General features: G+C 36.8%; 1 protein-coding gene across 6 annotated transcripts in view; it reads left to right on the top strand.

Annotated features, from left to right (window-relative positions):
- Positions 1-22,519, top strand: part of ERBIN (erbb2 interacting protein) — a 119,963-nt gene that overhangs the window by 81,743 nt on the left and 15,701 nt on the right. For 4 of the 6 annotated variants that reach the window (XM_072992702.2, XM_072992701.2, XM_072992699.2 and 1 more), the window contains exons 11-21: positions 344-416; positions 932-1,061; positions 2,091-2,206; positions 3,530-3,599; positions 5,666-5,765; positions 7,049-7,170; positions 7,846-8,016; positions 9,137-9,316; positions 11,269-11,401; positions 12,553-12,736; positions 13,907-15,425. In XM_072992702.2, coding sequence (XP_072848803.2) covers positions 344-416; positions 932-1,061; positions 2,091-2,206; positions 3,530-3,599; positions 5,666-5,765; positions 7,049-7,170; positions 7,846-8,016; positions 9,137-9,316; positions 11,269-11,401; positions 12,553-12,736; positions 13,907-15,425 — 2,798 coding nt within the window. The remainder of the gene's footprint in view (positions 1-343; positions 417-931; positions 1,062-2,090; positions 2,207-3,529; positions 3,600-5,665; positions 5,766-7,048; positions 7,171-7,845; positions 8,017-9,136; positions 9,317-11,268; positions 11,402-12,552; positions 12,737-13,906; positions 15,426-22,519) is intronic. The other 2 variants (XM_020783694.3, XM_020783697.3) reach the window with 1 other exon arrangement.

Here is a 22,519-nt window from a genome sequence, read left to right as displayed (position 1 = left end):
ACTTTAAAAATAGCAAAAACGGACATCGCAAAACCATTGGAATGCATTGAATAGGCTTCAATGCATTCCAGTGGGGGAAACATTGTATCACTTAGCGATGTTTCCTATGGCGATTTTCGCTTAAGGATGGTAATCCGTTCCCATTGGAACGGATTAACCGGTTTTCAATGCATTCCTATGGGAAATGGTGTTTCCCATAGCGATGTTTTCCCATAGCGATTTTTTTTGAACCAATTAACATTGTTAAGCGAGGCACCACTGTAGTTGATTTATTCCTCAGGTAAAAAGTTGGAAACTTGTTATTTTATGAACATTATTTTAATAAGTCATTTGTTTTGTACAGGTTGTCTAAAGAAACTAGCAATTCTTAAAATTGATGAAAATCAGTTAATGTATTTGCCAGAGTCCATAGGCGGGTATGTATTTTTTAAAAAAATTCCTTCACTAATGAACAACATGTTTTATGTTTCTTAATGATTTCTTGTTAAGTTACTTTTTTTTAACCTAGTAACCATCAAGACTGCTAGATAGGCCAGTAGTTTAGGCATCTGGCTGCAGAAGCAGAGGTTGGGAGTTCAATTCCCCATTGTGCCTTCTTGACGGGCTGGCCTTGATGATCCATAGGGTCCCTTCCAGCTCTGCAATTTTAAGATCATTATTAAATCTCTTACTCTCTAAATATTGCATGTTTGTGGTTCATACATCAGTCATATCCACTGCCCTTTGATAGTTTCTGGGTGCAGATAGCTCAGATGGTGAATTTATTTAAAATGGGTTAGCATAAGTTGCTACAAAATTATCTTGGCATATAGATTTTTACCTTGCACGTGTGCAAGTGGCAAGATTCCTTTTGTATTTTCCATAATTGATATTTAAACTATTTGAGCAAAGAAAAGAAGATTGATATTTTAATTTATTCACTTTTGCTTAGGTTAACATCAGTTGAAGAACTGGACTGCAGCTTCAATGAGATTGAAGCTTTGCCTTCATCTATTGGGCAGCTCTGTAATATAAGGACTTTTGCTGCAGATCATAACTTCTTAACACAGTTGCCACCAGAGGTTTGCTATTTTTCTGTTTTTATTTCACATGACTGGAAACCAGTTTATGACATCTCATGATGCTGATTTAGTTGCCAGAAAAGAATCCTGAAGTGACAGCTCATAAGATATATCTAATAAATAAATAAATTCAGTTGGCATAAAAAACTAAGAATGCCTCTGAATACCAGTTGCATGAATCAGAAGATGCTTTTGTTTTCTTGTCATACTTTTGGGCATCTCATAGATATGTTTTATGGACAGACTGTAGAACTAGATAGGTCATTGGTCTGATCCAGTAGAGCAGTTATTATGTCCTTAAAAGCTTAGAGCAAGAATGTTTTCACTTCAGGATGAAGTGAAATACAAAGAACCTGGCTGTGAGACTGTAGAGAGGTCTCTGGATTACCAGCTGTTATCTCCCACACCAGCTGCATTATAGGTAGAGATGGGGGTATTTGTATACAAATACGAATATCCCCACACAGGTGGTGTTAACTAGGGTCCAGCCCCATGGAGCTGGATGGTCCACTCACTGATTCACCATGGATGTGGATGGCGTGATTCTACCAATGGCTCCACAGCACGCAATCTCGCCATTCTTTGACGTTGCAGCGAGGCGTGTCCCCCCGCATCCTGCCAGGAGTGGTGAGCAGATTGCGCACTGCGGAGCCATTGGTAGAATTGCACTGTCCATGGCGGGTTGGTGAGTGGATTGTCGGGACCCATGGGGCTGGGCCCTCATTAATACCACCTGTGTGGGGATATTTGTATGCGAATACAAATAACCCCATCTCTAATTATAGGTAAAAGGCTCATTTTCTGCATTATTATGCTCACTTATTGTGTTCCCTTTATATTACATCCAAAATATTGTGAATCCTGTTGAGTAGGATTTACCTTTACCTTTGAATAGCTGCATGTAATGTCTTTCCATATTATTTAAAGAAGAGTAACTAGATAAATCAATTTATGGCGAGAAATTAATACACTGAACTGCTGAACAATCATGCTTGCTTGCTTATCTATTTATTTATTTATTTATTTTAGATTGGAAACTGGAAACACGTAACTGTTCTGTTTTTACATTCTAATAAGTTGGAGTTCCTCCCGGAGGAAATGGGTGATATGCAGAAATTAAAGGTCATCAATCTAAGTGACAATAGGTTTGTGATTTGTATTTTATTTAATGAATTATGGGTTGTGATGGATAATGAAACTTTTTCATTGAGTGACTTTGGCCAGTTTAGCCCAAACTTCATCACAGGCCATTCTGAGCTCCTTAATGAGAATGTAGTAAATAATGACACCTAATAAAAATAAAATATTGTAGCAGAAATTTATTTTCTGTTGTAGAAGTTCTTAATTTAGTGGTTTCTTTAGTGAAGAGGGTTTATATACAAAGATTAAGTTGCTTTCATGGAGAGAAGATTGGGAAAATAATTAAACCACAGAATAAAAGCAATTTTGGTGTGAGAGTTAGCCAAGAGAAGATTAATTATATAAAAAGTTGATGTTGATGACGTCTGGAGTTGTGCCAGCAGATGACAGCAGGTATGGGCTGAGGAGAGATTCCCTTGTCAACAAGAATGTTTCGTAAACCTAGTGTGAGTTCTCTATAGAATGTGGTCATGTTTGTTTTGAAACACCTACAGCTATTTGCTGCTGTAGCATTGTTTGTATGGCTCATCTGCTATCTGATTAGAGAATGGTACTGACTGAACTGTGCAGGTTGAACTTTAGGTTGTTCTATGTGTCAGGTGGTTGCTTGTAATGCATGTATCTCTATCATATTTTCCAGTTCACATTCTAAGATGGGCCATGTAGATACTCTTGTGAAAAACCATTTATATATGTAAGATATAAAGGAACATACTGTATGATCCCAGAAGCTCAAAGTTATGTTGGTGGTCATTGTTTTGTCTCACTAAGAAGTCCAAACTAGAATTTGAAGCACTTCACAACTGACTTTGTGTACCAGAGTAGAGGTGGATTTGATTACCATAGTTCCATGGCTTTTGAAATTCAAGAAAGTTATCAAAAGCAGTTTTGTATAACATTATAGAGATCTACTTTTAAAAGGACAAGGGTAACAAACAGCATTGCTTTTTAGATGTCAGTCACAGTTACTCTGTGCAACTATTTGTTATTAAAGAACTTGCAACCCTATGTAGAGTTAACTGTAGCTGTGTTATTTTCTTCTTGGCAGTATTTATAAAAATGAAATATTACTTTTTATAAATATCAAATATTTTATATATGTTTGTTCAAATAAGCTGTATTTCAAGAAACTACTTAAAAATGTACCCAATAATTCATCAGTTAAATTAAAAAAGAAGTCAAAAGTACTACTTCTTAACATTGCTGAGGATGTGGAAAAGTTTAGATTATAAGTGATTTTATTAGTATGAAATTATAATCTATTTGGTGTGCTCTCAACTAATATTTTGTCTTAATGTCTATTTTTGTTTTGTCTACCTGAATCACAGACTGAAGTATTTGCCCTATAGCTTTACAAAACTGCAACAGCTGACTGCCATGTGGCTATCAGATAATCAGGTAAGAATTTTCAAATATGATTATAAATGTCAAATGTCTTCAAATCAGAATATATTTGAAAAATAGCGATTACACTGAAAGCAGTGATATTTTAAAATCACTTGTATGTAGATGTGATCTTGCCATCTAAACTTGTTATTTTTCATAAACAAATCAAATTGATTAATATGTGTTTCTGGTGAACTAAAGAGTACATTAGTTGTGGTTGTTCTGGGTTTTTCGGGCTCTTTGGCCATGTTCTGAAGATTGTTCTTCCTAACGTTTCGCCAGTCTCTGGCCGGCATCTTCAGAGGACAGCACTCTGTGATCTCAAGATGCCGGCCACAGAGACTGGTGAAATGTTAGGAAGAACAACCTTCAGAACACGGCCAAAGAGCCCGAAAATCCCACAACAACCATTAGATCCCGGCCGTGAAAGCCTTCATGAATACATTAAAGAGTACATTGGTTGAAGCCAGAAACCCTGTTGGTTATTTCTGCCAGTGTAAGCATCGGTGGAGTAAATTTCAGCAGTGAATTGCCACTAGTTAACAAGTGTCCATTTGTATTTCTTGTTATACTCCACTTGCATGAGTTGGGACATGATGCAGAGAACAAGTAGTGACTAGATAGTAGTAGCAATTTGTTACTGTGGTTTACATCACTGCAATTTTAATAGTGTAAATAATCAATAGGATTCTGATCACAAAAATTATTTCCCATGGTGAAAATATTGTTATTAAAGTTCTGAAAAGGCCTGTGCATCTTCAATAGGTGGTAGTCAGAGTAACTACATACTGTTAAATATGTTGATATTATTTTTCAATCTTAGTAAAGTTGCATGTTTCTTCTGCATCATTAGACATTCCTGTATCTGAATAGACTGCATGGTAATTATGCTAGCTGTTGTCTGTCTGCAAACGCTAGGTCTGATTAGTTAAAGAATTTAATTTGCTGCCTTGTCATGAAAAGTAGTAGGAACAGTGATGTTTATATGTTACAAGGAGAGAAGAACAATGATAAGGCTATGTGGGCCCCAAGTTTACACAAATGTAAGGGTGGCTTATATCTGTCATTGGATCACTGAAAAATCATACCAATTGCAGGATTTCATGAATAAAATTCTACTTTTTCAGGTTTAGCACAACCCCTTCATGGATAGTACAGAAAAATAGTAGACAAGAGTCCAAACACTGATGGTACATGTCTGAGAGGTGATCACAGTCTTCTTGAGGCTGAGGTCTCAGGCATCCTTGTAGCATGGTTTGGAATCTTTTACATCCTGCTCTTAAGAACAAAAGACTGCCAACTACTCTGTTCCTCCCCCTCCCACAATTCACTTAGAGAAGAGAGGCACAAACTGACTATCAGCAAATGCTACTACACTTGCATGTACTGTTGTAGAGTGGAACAATTTGCCAACTAATTCATGGTGTAAGACCCAAAGGAGTGCATCTGAGTGGAACAGGAGAGGGACAGATGATCTGGACCATATAATCAGGCAGAGATTGCTTTTTGTTCTCATAGTTTCCCAGTGCTGGAGATAGTTCATTTTAGGTCTGGGCCATGACCTATCTTTTTACCAAACAGTAAATACAGCAAATACAGGCAACAGTGTTTAGAGTTGGATATGCCATTCTTTCATTTCCTGTAGCCATGGTCCTTTGTGTATTTCAGTGTGGATCCTATGAACTATTGTCACCTTTCAAACTTGTATATTCTTTAGAAAAGATTGGACATGGTTCTCCTTTGCAAACCACTATATAAAATGAAACACTTCATTAAAAACATTGCAAGTAATCTGTTTGTTTCTTGAGCATATTTTTGTTTGCATAGTGGGACTTGCCCTTTCCCTCCTCCTCTAAATCTGCTTTGGATAGTCTCCCATCCTCTTTGAAGTAGAAGGCATGCACAGAGGTTGAAGGCGGAGAAGGGGAATTTCCCCTTTTCCATTTGCTGATGAAAGTTGTTCCTTTGTCAGGAGGTACTAACTGGATACAATGCACTCAATTGTCAGAAGCAGGGTTTTCATTGTTTATATCTGCATATTGTATATATATCTTAATTTTATGTTTTTTTCTCTTCAGTCTAAACCACTCATTCCCCTTCAAAAAGAAGTTGACCCAGAAACACAGAAAACAGTGCTTACTAATTACATGTTCCCACAGCAACCAAGATCTGAAGATGGTATGAGTTGTATTTAATTTTCCTATTTCAAAAATTCTACATGATAAATGTTATGTGATGGTAAAAAGGGAACATCTATTTAAACTGGATTGGTATGCTTAATGTGGTGATGTGCATAAAAACAAAAACAAAAAACAAAGCAAAAGAAAAACCACACCATTTAAAATTATGAATAGTTTATCTTTAAGTCTTTAAAAGAGGTATTGGTAATACTTAAATTCAAGAATTATGATCTGTATTAGCCATTGCAGAATACTTAGACAAACTGTGTATTTTAAAAAGATATTTTTTGGGTTTTGGCAGTTTGCAAAGTTCTGATTTGGGTGTGCTTCCAATATTTCTTCAGTAGTGCCATAGGTCTCTTCGTCCTCCCTGCAGCTAGGGTCACACACTGAATAATCACCAAGATTGCATCATATTATCCAGATTAAAATAAGCAGCACTTCTTTGTCGGGCTTGTCCAGTACTCCCATAGAAATACAAAATGCAGCTCTTCATGCACACACAGAAATCTCCATACAAGATGATAAGCAACCTCCTGTCAACCTCTGAAATGCTCCTCAGAACCACAGGAAGATTCCGTGGAGATGTTGCCAAATCATTGTCCTCAGTATTGATGGCCATAACTGTTAGAAAAAGATCAGCTGGTACAGTGTTTCCAATAACGAAACAGTAATCAAGGCCACGAGTGCTGTCTTAAGTGCAATGCCTGATCCATTTATACAGTGGTGCCTCGCTAGACAGTTACCCCGCATGACAGTTTTTTCGCTAGACATTGACTTTTTGCAATCGCTATAGCGATTCGCAAAACATTGATTCCTATGGGGAAATTTCGCTGGACAATGTTTGGTCCCTGCTTCGCAAACCGATTTTCACTAGACGACGATTTGCTTTTCGCTAGACAATGATTTCGCTAAACAGCGATTTCAGTGGAACAGATTATCATTGTCTAGCGAGGCACCACTGTACTCACAAATAATTTCTAATGAAATCAATGCTTGAAATGTGACTTTCTGAGCAGGGACAAACTGTTTTCTTAATTTGGCAGTCTTAAACACTTTGCACTTCCGTTTCAGTAGATTCATGCAGTCTGGCTTCCCCAAACCTTCTAGTTAGGTTGCAGTTCTTCTTTGTGAATGGTTGCCCATTTGTAAAGTACAGTGATCAAAATTGAACCTCTTAGATTTAAAGTGATTCTGTTTAAATTGGCAGGGTCTGTCCTGGGCAACAAATGTATAAGTAAGCAACCTCACTTACTCAGGTCCCTTTTTTCCTTTTTGTAGTTATGTTTGTATCTGATAATGAAAGTTTCAATCCTTCACTGTGGGAGGAGCAGAGGAAACAGCGTGCCCAGGTAGCGTTTGAATGTGATGAAGATAAAGATGAAAGAGAGGCGCCGCCAAGGGTATGTAATTGTTTTATTTAGTATTAGTTTACTAAATAAGTAGGGTTTTTTAAATCTTGTGTATTTGTTGCGCTATCTGCTTTAGATACTTTTTTTTTTTTTTGCTTTGTGGCTAACCTCATAGTTTGTCTACAACTGATGGTTGTTGTTTGTTGGTTAATACACCCTTAAGGCCCTTGTGAAACTCTTTAGGATCTTATTTTTTGGATAGAAAACCTCTAGATGGTATTTGGCCTAGAGCTCTTGGTTTATTCTGATGATATTTGAAAATGAGGTTTTGAAGGCCCATTGCACAACTATCTGCTGAAATTAAGGAAGTCTATGTGTAGTCACTATCTGGCTGAGAACACCATATGGCCTTCATGTCTCTCATAGAGAAAAAAAAGGATTAAAATACCATAAGTGCAAACAAATCAAGTGATGTAGTTAAGGGGATTTGTAATAAGTACAGATTTACATGTTTAGCTAATTTTGGTCTGATCTATACCCAGGGAATAAACCATGCATTTCCTGGAGAAGGAGTTGGATACAAATGTAACAAGTACAGTACTGTGGTTGTCTTTTGGTTTAATTATTAAGGACACTGTAATGAGTGTAGTGGCATGCTTGTTTGTTTGCAGCACCAATTAATTTTTTTCTATTGTGACTTCTGAAAACATTTTTTTTTAAATTTAGGAAGGCAATTTGAAGAGATATCCAACACCATACCCTGATGAGCTAAAGAATATGGTCAAAACCGTTCAAACAATAGTACATAGATTGAAAGATGAAGAAAACCCAGAAGATGCTAGTAAAGAAACAAAGCAGGAAAACCAGCAGGTTTCAGTGAAGGATGCAGGTGTAAAGGTTAGATTCAATATTCTCTTTGAATCTGAACATTTTGTTGTCATGTGCTACTGTGATCATTGTTGTGAAATACTAAAACTTCAACCATCCGCGCTTGTATACATGCCCTTTAATTATTTTGAATATATTTTACTCTGTGAATTGTATTCTCAGCATTTCACAAAGCATTCCTCTAGCATAGACCCACAGGAAATTTTATATTACATTGAAAGTAAGTGATGCATGTATGTTTGCCATTGCTAAGAAAGTAGCTTCAGTAATCTGGCAAACTATTCTGATTCTGCCAAAAGGGCATGCCCCCTTTCATTATCCTTGTTCTGTGATTAACTTTGCAGAGAAGAATCAGATGATTCTTGGACTTGAATGGATTCTGGCCCATTTTTTTCTTTTGATTTATATCTGACTATTGAAAAATAAAAATGATCAAATAGCCCTTCTTTTGTAAACCATGTTCACTCGCTGTTGTTTACCAGTTAAATTACTGCTTTTAAAATTTTAAATTACTACAATGGTTGTTCAAAGTAGTTTAAACAACTACAAATAGTGGTGAAAGCCCTTCCACTGTGAGACTAAAATCTTGCTGTAATCATCTTGAAGTAAGCCAGCCCTGCTGCATTTGGGGTCTTCTCATTCTCCTGAGACATCAGGCTCAGACATCTTCCCAGAAGTCTTACACTAGCAGCATCATTGTACAATGAGTGAAAGTAGGGAGAATACTACTTGTGTTAAAAGGCAGTTCTTCAGAAGGTGTCCTCTATAGAGCCTAATATGCAGTGAGTCCGTGGCAACTCCCCCCCCCTTTTTTTTTTACATTAACAGCAGGAAGCAAAGTATGATGAAGGCAGGTATTTCTCCAGGTGAGCAGAGGATAAGTGTCCATAGATAGTTGTTTTTGGGTGAAAACTCCTGGAATTCTGCCTGGGAAATTTGAGGAGAATTCAGAGAATTTGAGTTTAAAAAAATTGAAAGAGTACACCCCTAAGATCTGTGTTTACTCATACGGGGTGCTTTGGTGGTCATTGCCACCTGCACCATCTGTGTAATATATTTAACAAATATGCAAAGCTTTTCTTTTTGTGAATTTTTTTTGGTGATGTGAACATTTTTCAATCTGCTGTAGACTTCAGAAATTACTCCACCGAACAGCAAAATGGAAAATGAGCAGATGATGATTGGAAACTGTGTTGAGAAGTCTAATGAACCAGATGTTGAGAACAGTAATGGTAACTCACAAATGAATATTCAAGTAAAAGCTTTGGAGAACACACAGCCAGTTGCTAATCATGAAGATACTCTTGAGGTATTTTATTTACTTGTGTGCCACAACCCCTGCCACCTAACTAGAATCTGAAGTTCAACAAAACAAGATGAAAATTATTATAGAATACAATAATATCTTTTTTAAAAATCTGAATCAATAATTACACTCATAGATACATTTAAAACGCAGTCCTGTGCACAGTTTCTAGGGACTAAGGGCCCATTGAATTCACTTCTGCATAGAGTTGCATAGGATTGTGCTATTAAAATCCAGGTACATTTATCAAAACAGCAAAATTTATTTGTGAGTATCTCTAATTGAACCAACTTTGTGTGACTGAAGTGTTAGTCTGGTCTGTAGAAGAACACGAGTAGCTTTGGGGGATGAACTGCAAGAGAATGCAAAACTGTTTGGAAGATAGGTAGCATTGTCTTTAGTGTAGTATCTGTTTCCAATTCCACCACAGACACTAACAAAAATGTTGAGTCTTAAACAAAACTGCCTTAAAAGTAAAATCATAATCATTAGGAGCATTAATTCCTAAATTAAGGAAACCAGTAGTTTAGTACATATTATCTGTTCCTGTACTGAGAAATAAAACAGAGCTTGTTCTATTTTACTAGTAAGAAGAATGTGATTTTGAAATACAGAATAAGAGCAAATAGAATTATTTTTACAGGAAAGGAATATTTCCTTTAGTTTGACTTGGTGGTGTTATCTGTAACCTGTGAAATGTTTGATTAAAAATACAGTAGAGTATTTGCTACAGTTGTTTTGCACAGATGGTAGTGGTGTATTCCTGTAGTTGCTATGAGAGATGCATAATTTCCTGAAGCCATGTTGTGGAGGGATGGTCTTTTTTCTTTTAAACAGGGACACAAAATTTGGCAGGAAAGAAAATATATGTAATGTTATCTTACCAAATCTAACTTCCTTTATTCATATCAGGGTGTTGCACAATTTAGAATTATGAACATAAAAAAATATAGATAACATTAAAAACAAACTAGAAATGTTTGTATTTGTAGCCCTAAAATAACCTTTGGGTCATTTTCAGGTTCCCTCAAAGGTATGCTCATGAAACTCTGCCCCCTCTCCATTCAGGGCTCCTCGTCCTCCACACATCCACAGTGATCATTTTCAGCTCCTTTGATTCAAGTCATGATGGAATCTCATGCAGGGGGCAGAGTTGCACATGCTGGGGGCAGAGCTGAAAATTGGAGGGAATGTTGGTCATTTTGCTCATCAACAAGTATACATTCCAATGGAAATCAAGGATTGGCCGCCTGCATGCTGTAGCCCAGGAGACACCCGAGTGTACTTACAATTATTTTCCACTCTTCGGGGAGGCTTCATCTATGTCCCCTTTACAAACCTAAATTTGCTTTCATTCATTATGAATGTCCTTAATAATTCTGAGAGGCAAAATAATACCAAATCCATTTCCCCCCCAAATATCCAATTGTTTTGTTTTGAAGCCTTTGAAAACTCCTGTTTTTCCACCTCTCCCACACCCACTCCTGGTCTTCTGTATCTCAAGCAGTATCTTACAGAAGACAATATATTCTTTCTATAAACATTGTTCATTTGTGCTTTTTTTACTGTTTGTTGAAGACTGAATCCAGGGGTTTATTTTATTTTATTTTATTTTATTTTATTTTATTTTATTTTATTTTATTTTATTTTATTTTATTTTATTTATTTATTTATTTATTTATTTATTTATTTATTTATTTATTTATTTATTTATTTATTTATTTATTTATTTATTTATTTATTTATTTATTTATTTATTTATGTAGCTTTCAGTCTGTCCTTGTTTAATAAAATGTTCTTTTCAAGAGAAACCTGAATGCAGTAACAACAGCAGAGAAGTCACTATGTACACAAACAATGCAAGCAAATGTGATTAGAAATATGTAAGGGCTTATTTGGTACTTACTTTGGCAGTTCTCTGATAATATTCTCTCTGTGTTTCCTTCCTTTGACAGGAGTCAGAAGAACTATCTTCAGATGAAGAAATGAAAATTGCAGAAATGAGGCCACCTCTCATAGAAACCTCAATTAATCAACCAAAAGTAGTAGCACTTAGCAATAGTAAAAAAGGTAGCAAACCTTTCATTAGTAAGTTTTCCAAAGAGAACCCATTCCTATTTGAGACTTACTTGTAACAGATCATTAGACCTTTCATAACTTACTCTTAGATATAGTTAAACACTTCTTCTTGAAAGCATATAGCTGCAACACATTAAAATTAGTCTATAGCAGTGCTAAAGGGGCAAAGTACACATTTTAAGTCATATGAGCATAAAATGTTTTGTTGCTTGGAGTACAGTTCCATAAGCAACCCAAGATAACACCACACTATAATGGTGTTAAAGTTTTTTCTGACTGAAAAAACTGAATGTGGTGAAGATTGCCATACTTAAGTAATAGGTATAAAATGTGTTCTTTTAAAATCTGTTTTTTTCTTTGTGAAAAGATAATCCTTGGAGGATTTGGAAGAAAGCAATTTATGTAGTAGTTACCTTGCAGTATTTTGTATTCAATGATCTATGGTATCTCTGGTGCAGATATTCTGCTACATAATACAGATGGACTTATATGTGTTGGTATTCCCTGACACTGATTCTTAGTATCAGCTTAAATGAACAAAGGCTGTGTTGTCAATTTTATTGTACTGGATTATTTTATGTTATATTTTATGTTTAAAAGCAGTCTAAATAATTTCAGTAAACAAATGGACCAGAATCTACTACCTTGTGCATAATGGAATTTGCACAAGTGGTTTTCACAATTTTCTGGCATTCTGTTATGCACCCACATTCACACCTAAAACAATCAGAATGATCACACTGGTTACACAATATCGGGGCTATGCTGTGCAAATGCAGTAGCATTCTGGCTATGGAGTTTTTAAAAGGTTGCTTTGTCTTCCAAAACGCATATAGCAGAACATTTAAAGTAGAACTACACAAACTGTAAAATTGATACACAGTACTTGATCTGTTATAAAGCTTGAATTGTATGAATACATGCAGAATAATTATTGGCTATCTTGGGTTGGTGGAACGTGTTGAGGAAGCATAACAGCATTTCAGCAGACAGCAAATACTTTTACTTTTAGCCAGTTCAGATTTTAAAATGAAACTATTTTGAAGTCTTGCATTCCAGTCAGATGTACTTGGTAGATATATTTGGCACGCTTTGAAGCTTTTCTTATCCTAAAAACTAGGAAAAAAGAGAGATTCTGAATGAAAGTTTTCTATTTTTAGATGACAGTAAAGATGTAGATTCCCTGTCAGATGACCCCACCCACAACAGCAATCAGAATAACAGCAATTGTTCCTCTCCTTCACGAATGTCCGATTCGGTTTCTTTAAATACTGACAGTAGCCGTGAAGCATCACTTTGTTCTCCAGAAAAAGAAACTAACATGGATATCACTTCCAAAATCAGGTTTGAGAAATAGTATAAATCAGCAGATCATTTGGAATATTAAATATTTATTTTGATTCTGTACTGATTTCTTGAAAAAGATTTTAAAATGTTCATACTAATTTTAAAAGTTAAAATCTAATTTTCTCATTTCCTTTACAAATCATAGTCCCATTTCATATTTCAAAGGCCATTTGTTTGGTCTTAGTGTCCTTGTGATGTGATTGTATTTCTTGTACTGAAAAGGGATTTGTATACAACAGGGTCCATTCATGTTCAAACTGTGATGTAAGAAAGCAGAGAGAAAGATCCTCCTACTTGCCCCATTGTGAGGCAGTTTATCTGGGAGGTGATAGGATCTGGAAGCAGTTGGCACTGCCTTCCCACAGTTCCTGTAGCACCTGTCACCATCATGACTAAAAGAAAAGTTACCGTATTTTTTGCACCATAAGACGCACTTTTGTCCCACAAAACGGGGGTGGAAAGTCTGTGCGTCTTATGGAGCGAAGAAAACAGATTATATTTTCCTGTTTTCTTCTCCTAAAAAATTGGTACATCTTATGGAAAGGTGCGTCTTATGGAGCGAAAAATACGGTAACTATTTGCTTTTTTCACTGCCTGACCTTTGACTGATATAGGTAAGTGAGGGGCTGGTTGTCAGATGGTGCTGGAATAGTTCAAGCTCTTAAACTACTAGGAAGATAGCAGTGAAATGAAATTTTGTATAGCATTTGGATGTAAAGACTTTTTATATTGTCTTCTTGATTTTATGTTTGTTTCCATAAACACTTTACATGAATAATCATGTGGTGTAGAACAGATAAGGTTATTCATGTGACTAGTCACTTTATTTCTTTTGTTATTAAGAGCAATGCTTGACATAGAAGACCATTCCCATGATAATAATGACTTTATTGAAGTTCACTATTAACATATTTTAATGGATCTTGTTAAGAAGACAGATATTATATATGCAGATTATTTATTGATTTGCTTTGCTTTTCATCCATCCATGGCCCTATTGAACTCAATGGGATTTAAGTTAGTCATTCAGTGGGTCTAATCTAAGTATCCAGTTCCTAATATCCATTTATATAGATTGTGCACAATGTAATTGATAAGCCATTTTAGTCATCATCATCTTATTACATTCTTCAGTTTGTTAAGCAAATATTTTTTTTTTGCTTTCAGGCAAGAAGATGAAAATTCTAATCCTTTACAAAATGGAAGTGAAGTAGATGTCATGACTGAGGAAAAACGGGAAGCCCAAGATACAGTTATAAAATTCACTGATTTCAGATTAAACATTGAAGAGAGGTTAGCTTTAATAGAGAGAAGTGTTGAGTTAAGCAGTGTTACTGATGAGTCTCAAAAATTGCACCAAATTAACAAGAATATCTGCAAATTGCCTGAGGAGGAAGGAACAAATATAGTAGAACGAATAAAAACACAAGAAATATCAGTGAAAGGTATTTTAAACAATAGCATGAAAGAAGAGATAGAGCACTTAGAGAATGGAAATAAATATTCTAATCTGTGCCCTATGAATAATGTTAATGGACATTCTGAGGAAGTGCCTCATTGTGGAGGAAAATCAGAACTAAAGAGAAGTGCTACTATTGATACTGATTCTTCTTCAGAAATGTGCATTTCAAAGAGTACTGAAGACTTGTCCCCGCAGAGGAGTGGGCCAGTTGTGAAATCTCATAGCATAACTAACATGGAGACAGGGGATCTAAAAATCTATGATATTATCAATGACAATGGATCCCAGCAGCCAAATCCAGTGGCAAAATCAGCAGCTATCGCAGAAGGAAAAAATATAGTCCGAAGCAAGTCAGCTACTCTTCTCTATGACCAGGCATTACAAGTGTTCCCTGGGTGTTCATCATCATCTGATTTAGCAAAAACGGTGTACAAATTTGATTCAAATCATAATTCTGAAGGTACTAATGTAATAAGAGGACAAGGTACAAGCAGTTCACAAACATTCAGTACCCCCCAGTATAATATTCAGTATAGTACTAGCATGGCAGCCAAAGAGTCATTGTGGCCCCAGAAACAAAACTCCCTAGTTGAACAAAGCTGCTTGCCTCCTCAACGCCTGCCAAGGTCAGATACTACAGAGAGCTGCAATTCTGTGAAACATTCTGCCAACATGAATTTTTCTAATCATAACAACGTGAGAGCTAATGCTGCATATAATATGCACCAAAGGATGGGTGGAAGGCATATGGAAATGTGGGCTGTTCCACCAAATGACAGACTTATCTCTGGAGCAACCCGAAACACTCTTCAGAGGCAGAGCAGTGTCTCTTCCACTGCTTCTATGAATATGGGTGATTCTGCACTTCAACGGCGTCCTCAAGTTCCTGAAGGGGATTACTTAACATACAGAGATTTGCACTCAGTGGCAAGAGGCCCACCACCAATAATGGCAGGGCCACAAAGACCTCTTTCTGCAAGAACCTATAGTGTTGATGGACCAAATGTGCCTCGACCTCAGAGTGCTCGCCCTTCAGCAAATGAAATACCAGAGAGAACTATGTCAGTTAGTGACTTCAATTACTCAAGGACTAGTCCTTCTAAACGAACAAGTCCACGAGTTAACTCTGAACATTCTCTGCTAGATCCTCCTGGGAAAAGTAAAGTTCCTCCTGACTGGAGAGAGCAGGTGCTGCGACACATTGAAGCCAAAAAGTTAGAAAAGGTAAATAGCTTTACTATTCTCTTTCAGTGTACTTTCTTCTTCCTGTTTCAACCTATAAAAGCCAACCATTTAAGTAAGAGATGCACATTTTATAATTTTGATGGTACGCTTTAAAATATTGGTAATCTGTTTTCAAATATAAACCCATCTTCAAGATATAAGAGAAGCTAATTTATAGCATGGGTCTAGTTATACAGAATAATAGAAGAGTTAGTTCCAAGGATATGGGAAGATTATTTGCTATTAAGTTATTGAATGTGAATCTTCAGTGCTTTGGTATTCTTGAAGCTTGAATATTAAAACTGGAGTAATGTATTGACACAGTCATATGGGTAGTGTTTTGCCATAATTGGTGTCCACATTACTTTAGTAACTTTTGAACAATAGATTAATTGGCATTCATAATGCCCTCTAAGGAGAGAGTGAGCAGTTCGTGTATCAGTGCCATATGTTGCTGAGACTGATAGCATTGATGTGGCAGCTTTTAGTGATCCTGCTGTTCTAATGTTAACTGGGGAAGAATATATATATCAGTTCTTACTTGACACTCTAGAATCAAGTGAAGCAACTCTTTTGGAGCAATATAACTTCCTATGAAATTATTTCATTTGTCCCCTACCTTTTTCCCAAGAACAAAATTGAGCCTTGTTTGACATGAGATGGAAAGGAAGTTGTTTGCATTATAGATGCATTAACCAAAGTATGTTATACATAGATCTCACAGTGTTTGCCCCCAAATTCTACTTCATGCTGCCTTCTGTATTGAGAGGGTTTTAGTGGGCCCCAACAACCTACAGTATACTGTATAATTCTAGTTTTTACACAAGCAGTGGGATAGGAGGGGAGGTACAGTATTTGAATGGTTTTTTCATTGTAGATTTCAGAAAATGTTCATATTAGTAAACATGCTTAAATATTGGCATTCTTTTTTCACTAAATCTGTGGCAAACAAAAATTAAGATGTTTTTCATTATTGTCATTATTATTATTATTTAAAATATTTCTGTCCCACCTTTCTCCCTAAGAAGGACCCAAGATGGCTTACATAATTAAAAGACAATACAGTGGTGCCTCGCTTAACGATGTTAATTGGTTCCCAAAAAAACATCTCTATGGGAAAACATCGCTAAGCGAAACACCATTTCCCATAGGAATGCATTGAAAACCAGATTATCCATTTCAATGGGAACGGATTACTGTCCTTAAGCGAAAATCGCCATAGGAAACATCGCTAAGCGAAACGCGGTTCCCCCATTGGAATGCATTGAATAGGTTTCAATGCATTTCAATGGTTTTGACAGGTCCGTTTTCGCTATTTTTAAAGTGTCTTAAAATGTTCAAAAATTATTTAAAATGCTTGGAATCGTTAGTGCATCTTGTAAAACCTTTGCAAACTTAATTTGGCTTTGTTCTGAGTCTTCGTTAATTTTTGGTGAATTTTTTTCTCCCCCATTGGAATGCATTGAACTATAGGTTTGACAGCTCACACCTACAGTTCAATGCATTACAGTGGGGGAGAAAAAAAATTCACCAAAACTTAACGAAGACTCAGAACAAAGCCAAATTAAGTTTGCAAAGGTTTTACAAGGTGCACTAACAATTCCAAGCATTTTAAACAGTTTTTGAACATTTTAAGACACTTTAAAAATAGCGAAAACGGACATCGCTAAGTGAAACAGGGGGGCCTAAACTGTCATCGATATGCGAGGCATGGTCCCGAACAACGCTATGCGAAATTTCGTCATAGGAAACATCACTAAACGGAGTGCAGGATCGCTCTAAAAACGTCATCGCTAAGCGAATACATCGTTAAACGAGGCAATCGCTAAGCGAGGCACCACTGTATTTAAAGCAAAAAAGCAGTAAGTATTCAAATATTTAAAAGGATCAAACAAATGCCACACTGAAATATAGCAGAAAAAAGCAACACCAAAAACACATTCAAAGCAGTAAGGCACAGCCATCCATTTAGAAATGCCACTCGGGCAACAAGTCATTAAAGTGAAACTTGCCTGAAGAGAAAGGTGTTTGCCTGCCTGTGGAAGAACAGCAAAGATTGGGCCAGTCTGGCCTCCTGTGGGAGGGAACTCCAAAGTCTCGTAGTGGCAACAGAGAAAGCTCTCTCCCATTTATAGGTTATTTTAATGCATCTTTGAGGGTGGTGGGACCAGGAGAAAGTTCTCTCTTGATTATCTTAACAGTCAAGAAGGGTCATAATGGTGGAACCAATCCTTGAGATAGCTTTGACTCAAGCCGTTTAGGAATTTATAGTTAAAACCTATTGTGCCCAGAAATGGATCAGCAGCCAGTGAAGCTGCTGTAACAGGTGGGTTATGTGATCCCTGCGATCAACCCGTTAGCCATATTTTTGACCCAGCCAGGATGCAACTAAGGCATGTATCATCATGGCCAGATTGGATCTCTCAAGGAATGGGTACAACTGGCACACTAGTTTTAATTGTGCAAAGGCACTCCTTGTTGTAGACCATGGTCCATGCACTTCTAAAATAATGGCAGAACCTTATTGGTGTTTCTATAAGGTTTGTGTAATCTATAGTCACTATTTGCAGCTAACTAATGAGATGCTGAGGCACATCTCAGTTGCATGTCTGATCATCTACCAATTGCACAGCCAAGATGTATGTGCCCTTGTGCCTTATCAGTTAGGCACAGCAAGTTGTGCAGACCTTAGACAAACAGTAGGATTCTGTCTATTGTTTTAAATGAGTCAGACATCATTTTCTTTTTGGATTTGATGCTGCAATACTTCATTCAATATAATACCAGAACAGACCTAAACATAGATGATAAGATGTGTAGAGGACAACAAAATACAGTCTTGTGACAGCTATTGATACTTTTCAGTTTTGGAGATGAGCAGTTTAATATAGAAAATTGGCAAGAAACTGATTACATACATTCAGAATCTTTGAAAAAAGCTAATGGTGAAGCTTTATTTTTCCTGAAAACTATTATCCTATAATAAGGGGATTCCAAAGTAATTTATGTGGGGGGAAAATAAAAAGAGGTTATTTTTAACCAGTTATATAAATATCAGATTCTTAACATTGCACACAATAGAAATCACTAAGACCTTGTTACCTTTCCAGAAGAAAAGGAGGCAAGTGTGGACAATAGGAAATGACAAATTGTGTTGAGTATCTGAAAATTATAGAATCATGGAATACAGTGGTGCCTCGCTCTACGATTGCCCCGCATTACGACGAACCCCACATTTGGCGATCGCAAAATGATGGTCTAAATGGGGGAATTTCGCTTTGCAATTATCAGTTCCCTACTTCGGGAACCGATTCTTCGCAAAACGATGATTTTTAAATAGCTGATTGCGTTTCAAAATGGCCGCCGGGTAACTAAAATGGTTCCCCGCTGTGTTTAGGGATGGATGCCTCGCTATACAGGCAGCGAAAATGGCATGCCTTATGGAGGATCTTTGCTGGATGGTGAGTTTTAAGCCCATTGGAATGCATTGAAAGGTTTTCAGTGCGTTTCAATGGGGTTTTTATTTTCGCTTTACGATGTTTTCGCTTAACGGCAATTTTCCTGGAACGGATTATCGCCGTTAAGTGAGGCACCACTGTAGTTGAGTCATCAAGGGCCATCAAGTCCAACCCATGCTCAAGGCAGAAATCCAAATCAAAGCAGATTTGAATGCCTTTAGCATTGGAGCATTATGCACAAATACAGTAATATACTTTTTAAATGCTTTTTACAGTTTTTTATGTTTGTTAGCAGGTCATAACAAAACAAGACCAATAATAATGTGTAACAAATAATATGAGAACAATCTGTGTTGGTGGTATCAGAACAGATTCTTGTTTGGAGTACAGTAGATAAGAAAAAGGGAAGCCTTGTTTCAACAAGTCTTTTTGTAGATTTGAATGAATTATTGAAGGACTGATAATTTGATTAGCATATGGTATTAGTGGGCACCAGGTGAAATACAATATTTACTGCTCTAAATTCTCAGTGTTCTATCCAGTTTTTCTCTTTCTTCTCAGTCTGTCTGCAAAGCTGCTTCCCCCACACAGTCTGTTTTGTGTATCCCACTCCCAGCACTATCTTCCTAAAATGCAGCAACAGTAGCCTGAAGAACCTTTGCAACCTCAGATGCAGCCTTTCACCCTAAAACATATTATAAATACCTCCCAGACATACAGCTCCTGCCACTTTGATGTACATTCAAGTAGATTTTTAAACAATCACCTAGGAAGATTTGCTTTGTGAATTGGCTGCATACAAAAGGACGAAGCAGGCATATCTGTAGCTCATGATTTTGTGTATAGTTTTATGTAGAATGTAAGAAAGGTGGAAGCATTAAACAAAGGTATTCAGGCTATGCAGTCAAGGTTGCCAGGGACATCTGGTGGCTGCTCTTGAAATCAAAATGCTGTATTGATGCACCAGGCTAGTTCTTACCCACTTTTGGGTGGATGTAAATTTTATTTATTTATTTACTTACAAGGTTTTTTAGCCACGCCATTACCATTGGTCTCTGAGTGGCGTACAACAATATTAAAACTTCTAAAAACATTAAAACCACTAAAATAGACAATATTATAATAGTACCCTATATTTAAAACAGTCATTAAAACATTAATATTAAATTCTTCCCTGGACATCTCTTTCCCAGTGATCATTAGTTCCATAGAACTTACAAGTTGCATATATCTGCTTTTTGTGGTCAGAGTGAGAATTCTCTACATCCTGATAGGTGAAATCTTATGCGTACTATAATAAATAGCTGTACTATAACATGTGAATATTTGTAACTGTTTTCAGGTTTAGATCCATATTTCTCAGATTGCTTTCAAATATAACTAAAGCTAGCCTTGAGATTATACTCTTCCCCTTTCCATATCTTTCAGTGCACCATTTAGGAGAGCAAGCATTCCATTCCATATTCATTTTTCAGTTTTCTCTTGTTCTGCCCAGTCCAAGACAAATGTGATTTATCTGAAGGGTGCACAACTCACATTTAAGGGCTTCACTTTTCTCTGAGGGCCTTGTCACCAACCTGTTCTGCCTCTAGATTAATATAAGACACTGTTTCCACACTGCTGCTACAAACGAGGAAAGAGTGATATGTATCAGGGTTGCTGAGAGAATGAGTGTAGAGAAGGCTGTCCTCTCCCATCAGGTAGAGAGTATTGTTATCAAGTGCATGCATATGCATGTGACCCCTGAATCAACATTAAATATGTTCCTTAGGACTGAAAGGTAATATACCTTGTTCTATCTGATCAAATTAAAATGATAAACTGCAATCTGAAGTTGACTTGTTTTGATAAATCATAGTTAAAATCTAACAACAGTTTCTGGTTTAAGCATAACAACTCACTGCAGTTAGCTGAGAAACAGAAGTAAATGCTTAGTCACAAATAAGTTTACTTCTTATTTGGAAGTAAGCTCAAGAATTGTTCAGGCTTATTTTTATTAGCATTAAACCATGGCTCAGCATTATGTGTAAGTGAGGCAAATTTCTCATGTGGCAGTGTTCATTTGCTGCTGGGAGGTACATTGCATGAGTGCATAACACTGTTGTCAACTTATGTGAAGCAGTGTTAAAATGGTTCAGGTTGTTTTTAACTGTGACAAGGAAATACTGTCAAAACAAGGACATCCTGTAGGTGGGTCTTGAATGATTTCTTTAGATACCATAATTAAAACAACATAAAAGTCTAGCAACAATTAATCTGGTTCCAATATGATAGCAGTTTTAAGAATCAGAATTTGCTCTCATTTCTTAACTAATATGAAATATTTTTCATGAAATTTGTGAAACACGGATGTACTTAGTTACTATGGTGCTTTTTGGAAGAGCTCACTTAAAATTAATATTTTTCATGGAAGAGTTACTTTTAGTTCCTATAGTAATGTAGTTATATCCATCTTTCACCATTTCAGTGTATATTTTGGATTACAGCAATAGTTTTTTTTAAATTAGCCCCTGTTGAGATTGAATTCAATAAAGGTCACATCAGGGATAATGAACTCCACATGTGAAACTGGTGGAAAAGCTATTAAAAGAATATAGGCCAAAGTACTCAAACAAATCTCCTATTCAAGAGCCAGGATAAGTTTTCAATTTCATAAACAAACCTAAGTAGGTAGGATAGATCTGTAGTTATAGCAATGATACGAGGGGGTAGGAATTGGGATGCTGCCTTTTACTGCTCTTCCAGGTGTCATATTTTGTATATGGTGGTGCTGCGGGCTAAACCGCAGAAGCAGGGTCAGAAGACCAGCAGTCGTAAAATCGAATCCACGCAACGGAGTGGGCTGCCATTGCTTTGTCCCAGCTCCTCGCCAACCTAGCAGTTCGAAAGCATGTAAATGTGAGTAGATAAATAGGTACCATCTCAGTGGGGAGGTAAAACGACATTCCCTAGTCATGCTGGCCGACGTTCCCTAGTCACACGACTGGACTAAAAATGTCAAGGGGAACCTTTACCTTTAAACAGATAACAAAGCACTCTGCACTGTGACATGTTTCTTGATTGTAAAATATTATATCGGGGCACTCTAAAATAGGATTACCCCCTATATTTTTTAAATGATATGCCCCTAGGACCTCATTTTGCAGAATGAATAGACCAGGCTAAGGTTAGAGAGCCTCATAGCACAGTGGTTAAGTTTCTGTATTGCAGCCAAACCTATTCTCATGATTTGGAGTTCAATCCCAGTTAGCTGGCTCAATATTCCCATCCTTCCAAGGTCAGTAAAATGAGTACCCAGCTCACTGGGCATTGGGGCTATGTGTAGCCTGCATGTAAACTGCCCAGAGAGTGCTGTAACGGCTATTTCATTTTGCTTTTTTTCCTCTTTTCCTTTTTTGCTTTAGTCCGATGTTTTTGTGCTATGTTCCCTAAAACAATAGGGAACCTTCAGCAATAGGAGAACCACTGCAAAGTAAAAGAGCACCACACTGATGTGTTGTCATTGTTGCTGTTGCATGTACTCTTAAGACATCTCTGATTTATAGTGACCTTATGAATGAGTGAACAATCTCCGAAACGTCCTGTCCTCAACAGCACTGCTCAGCTCTTGTGGCTTTCTTTAGGGAGCCAGTCCAT

This window comes from Pogona vitticeps, chromosome 2 (genome assembly GCF_051106095.1).
Source record: "Pogona vitticeps strain Pit_001003342236 chromosome 2, PviZW2.1, whole genome shotgun sequence".
NCBI lineage: Eukaryota > Metazoa > Chordata > Lepidosauria > Squamata > Agamidae > Pogona > Pogona vitticeps.
Note: the sequence above shows the minus strand (reverse complement) of the source record. Positions and strands in the feature narration are given on the sequence as shown.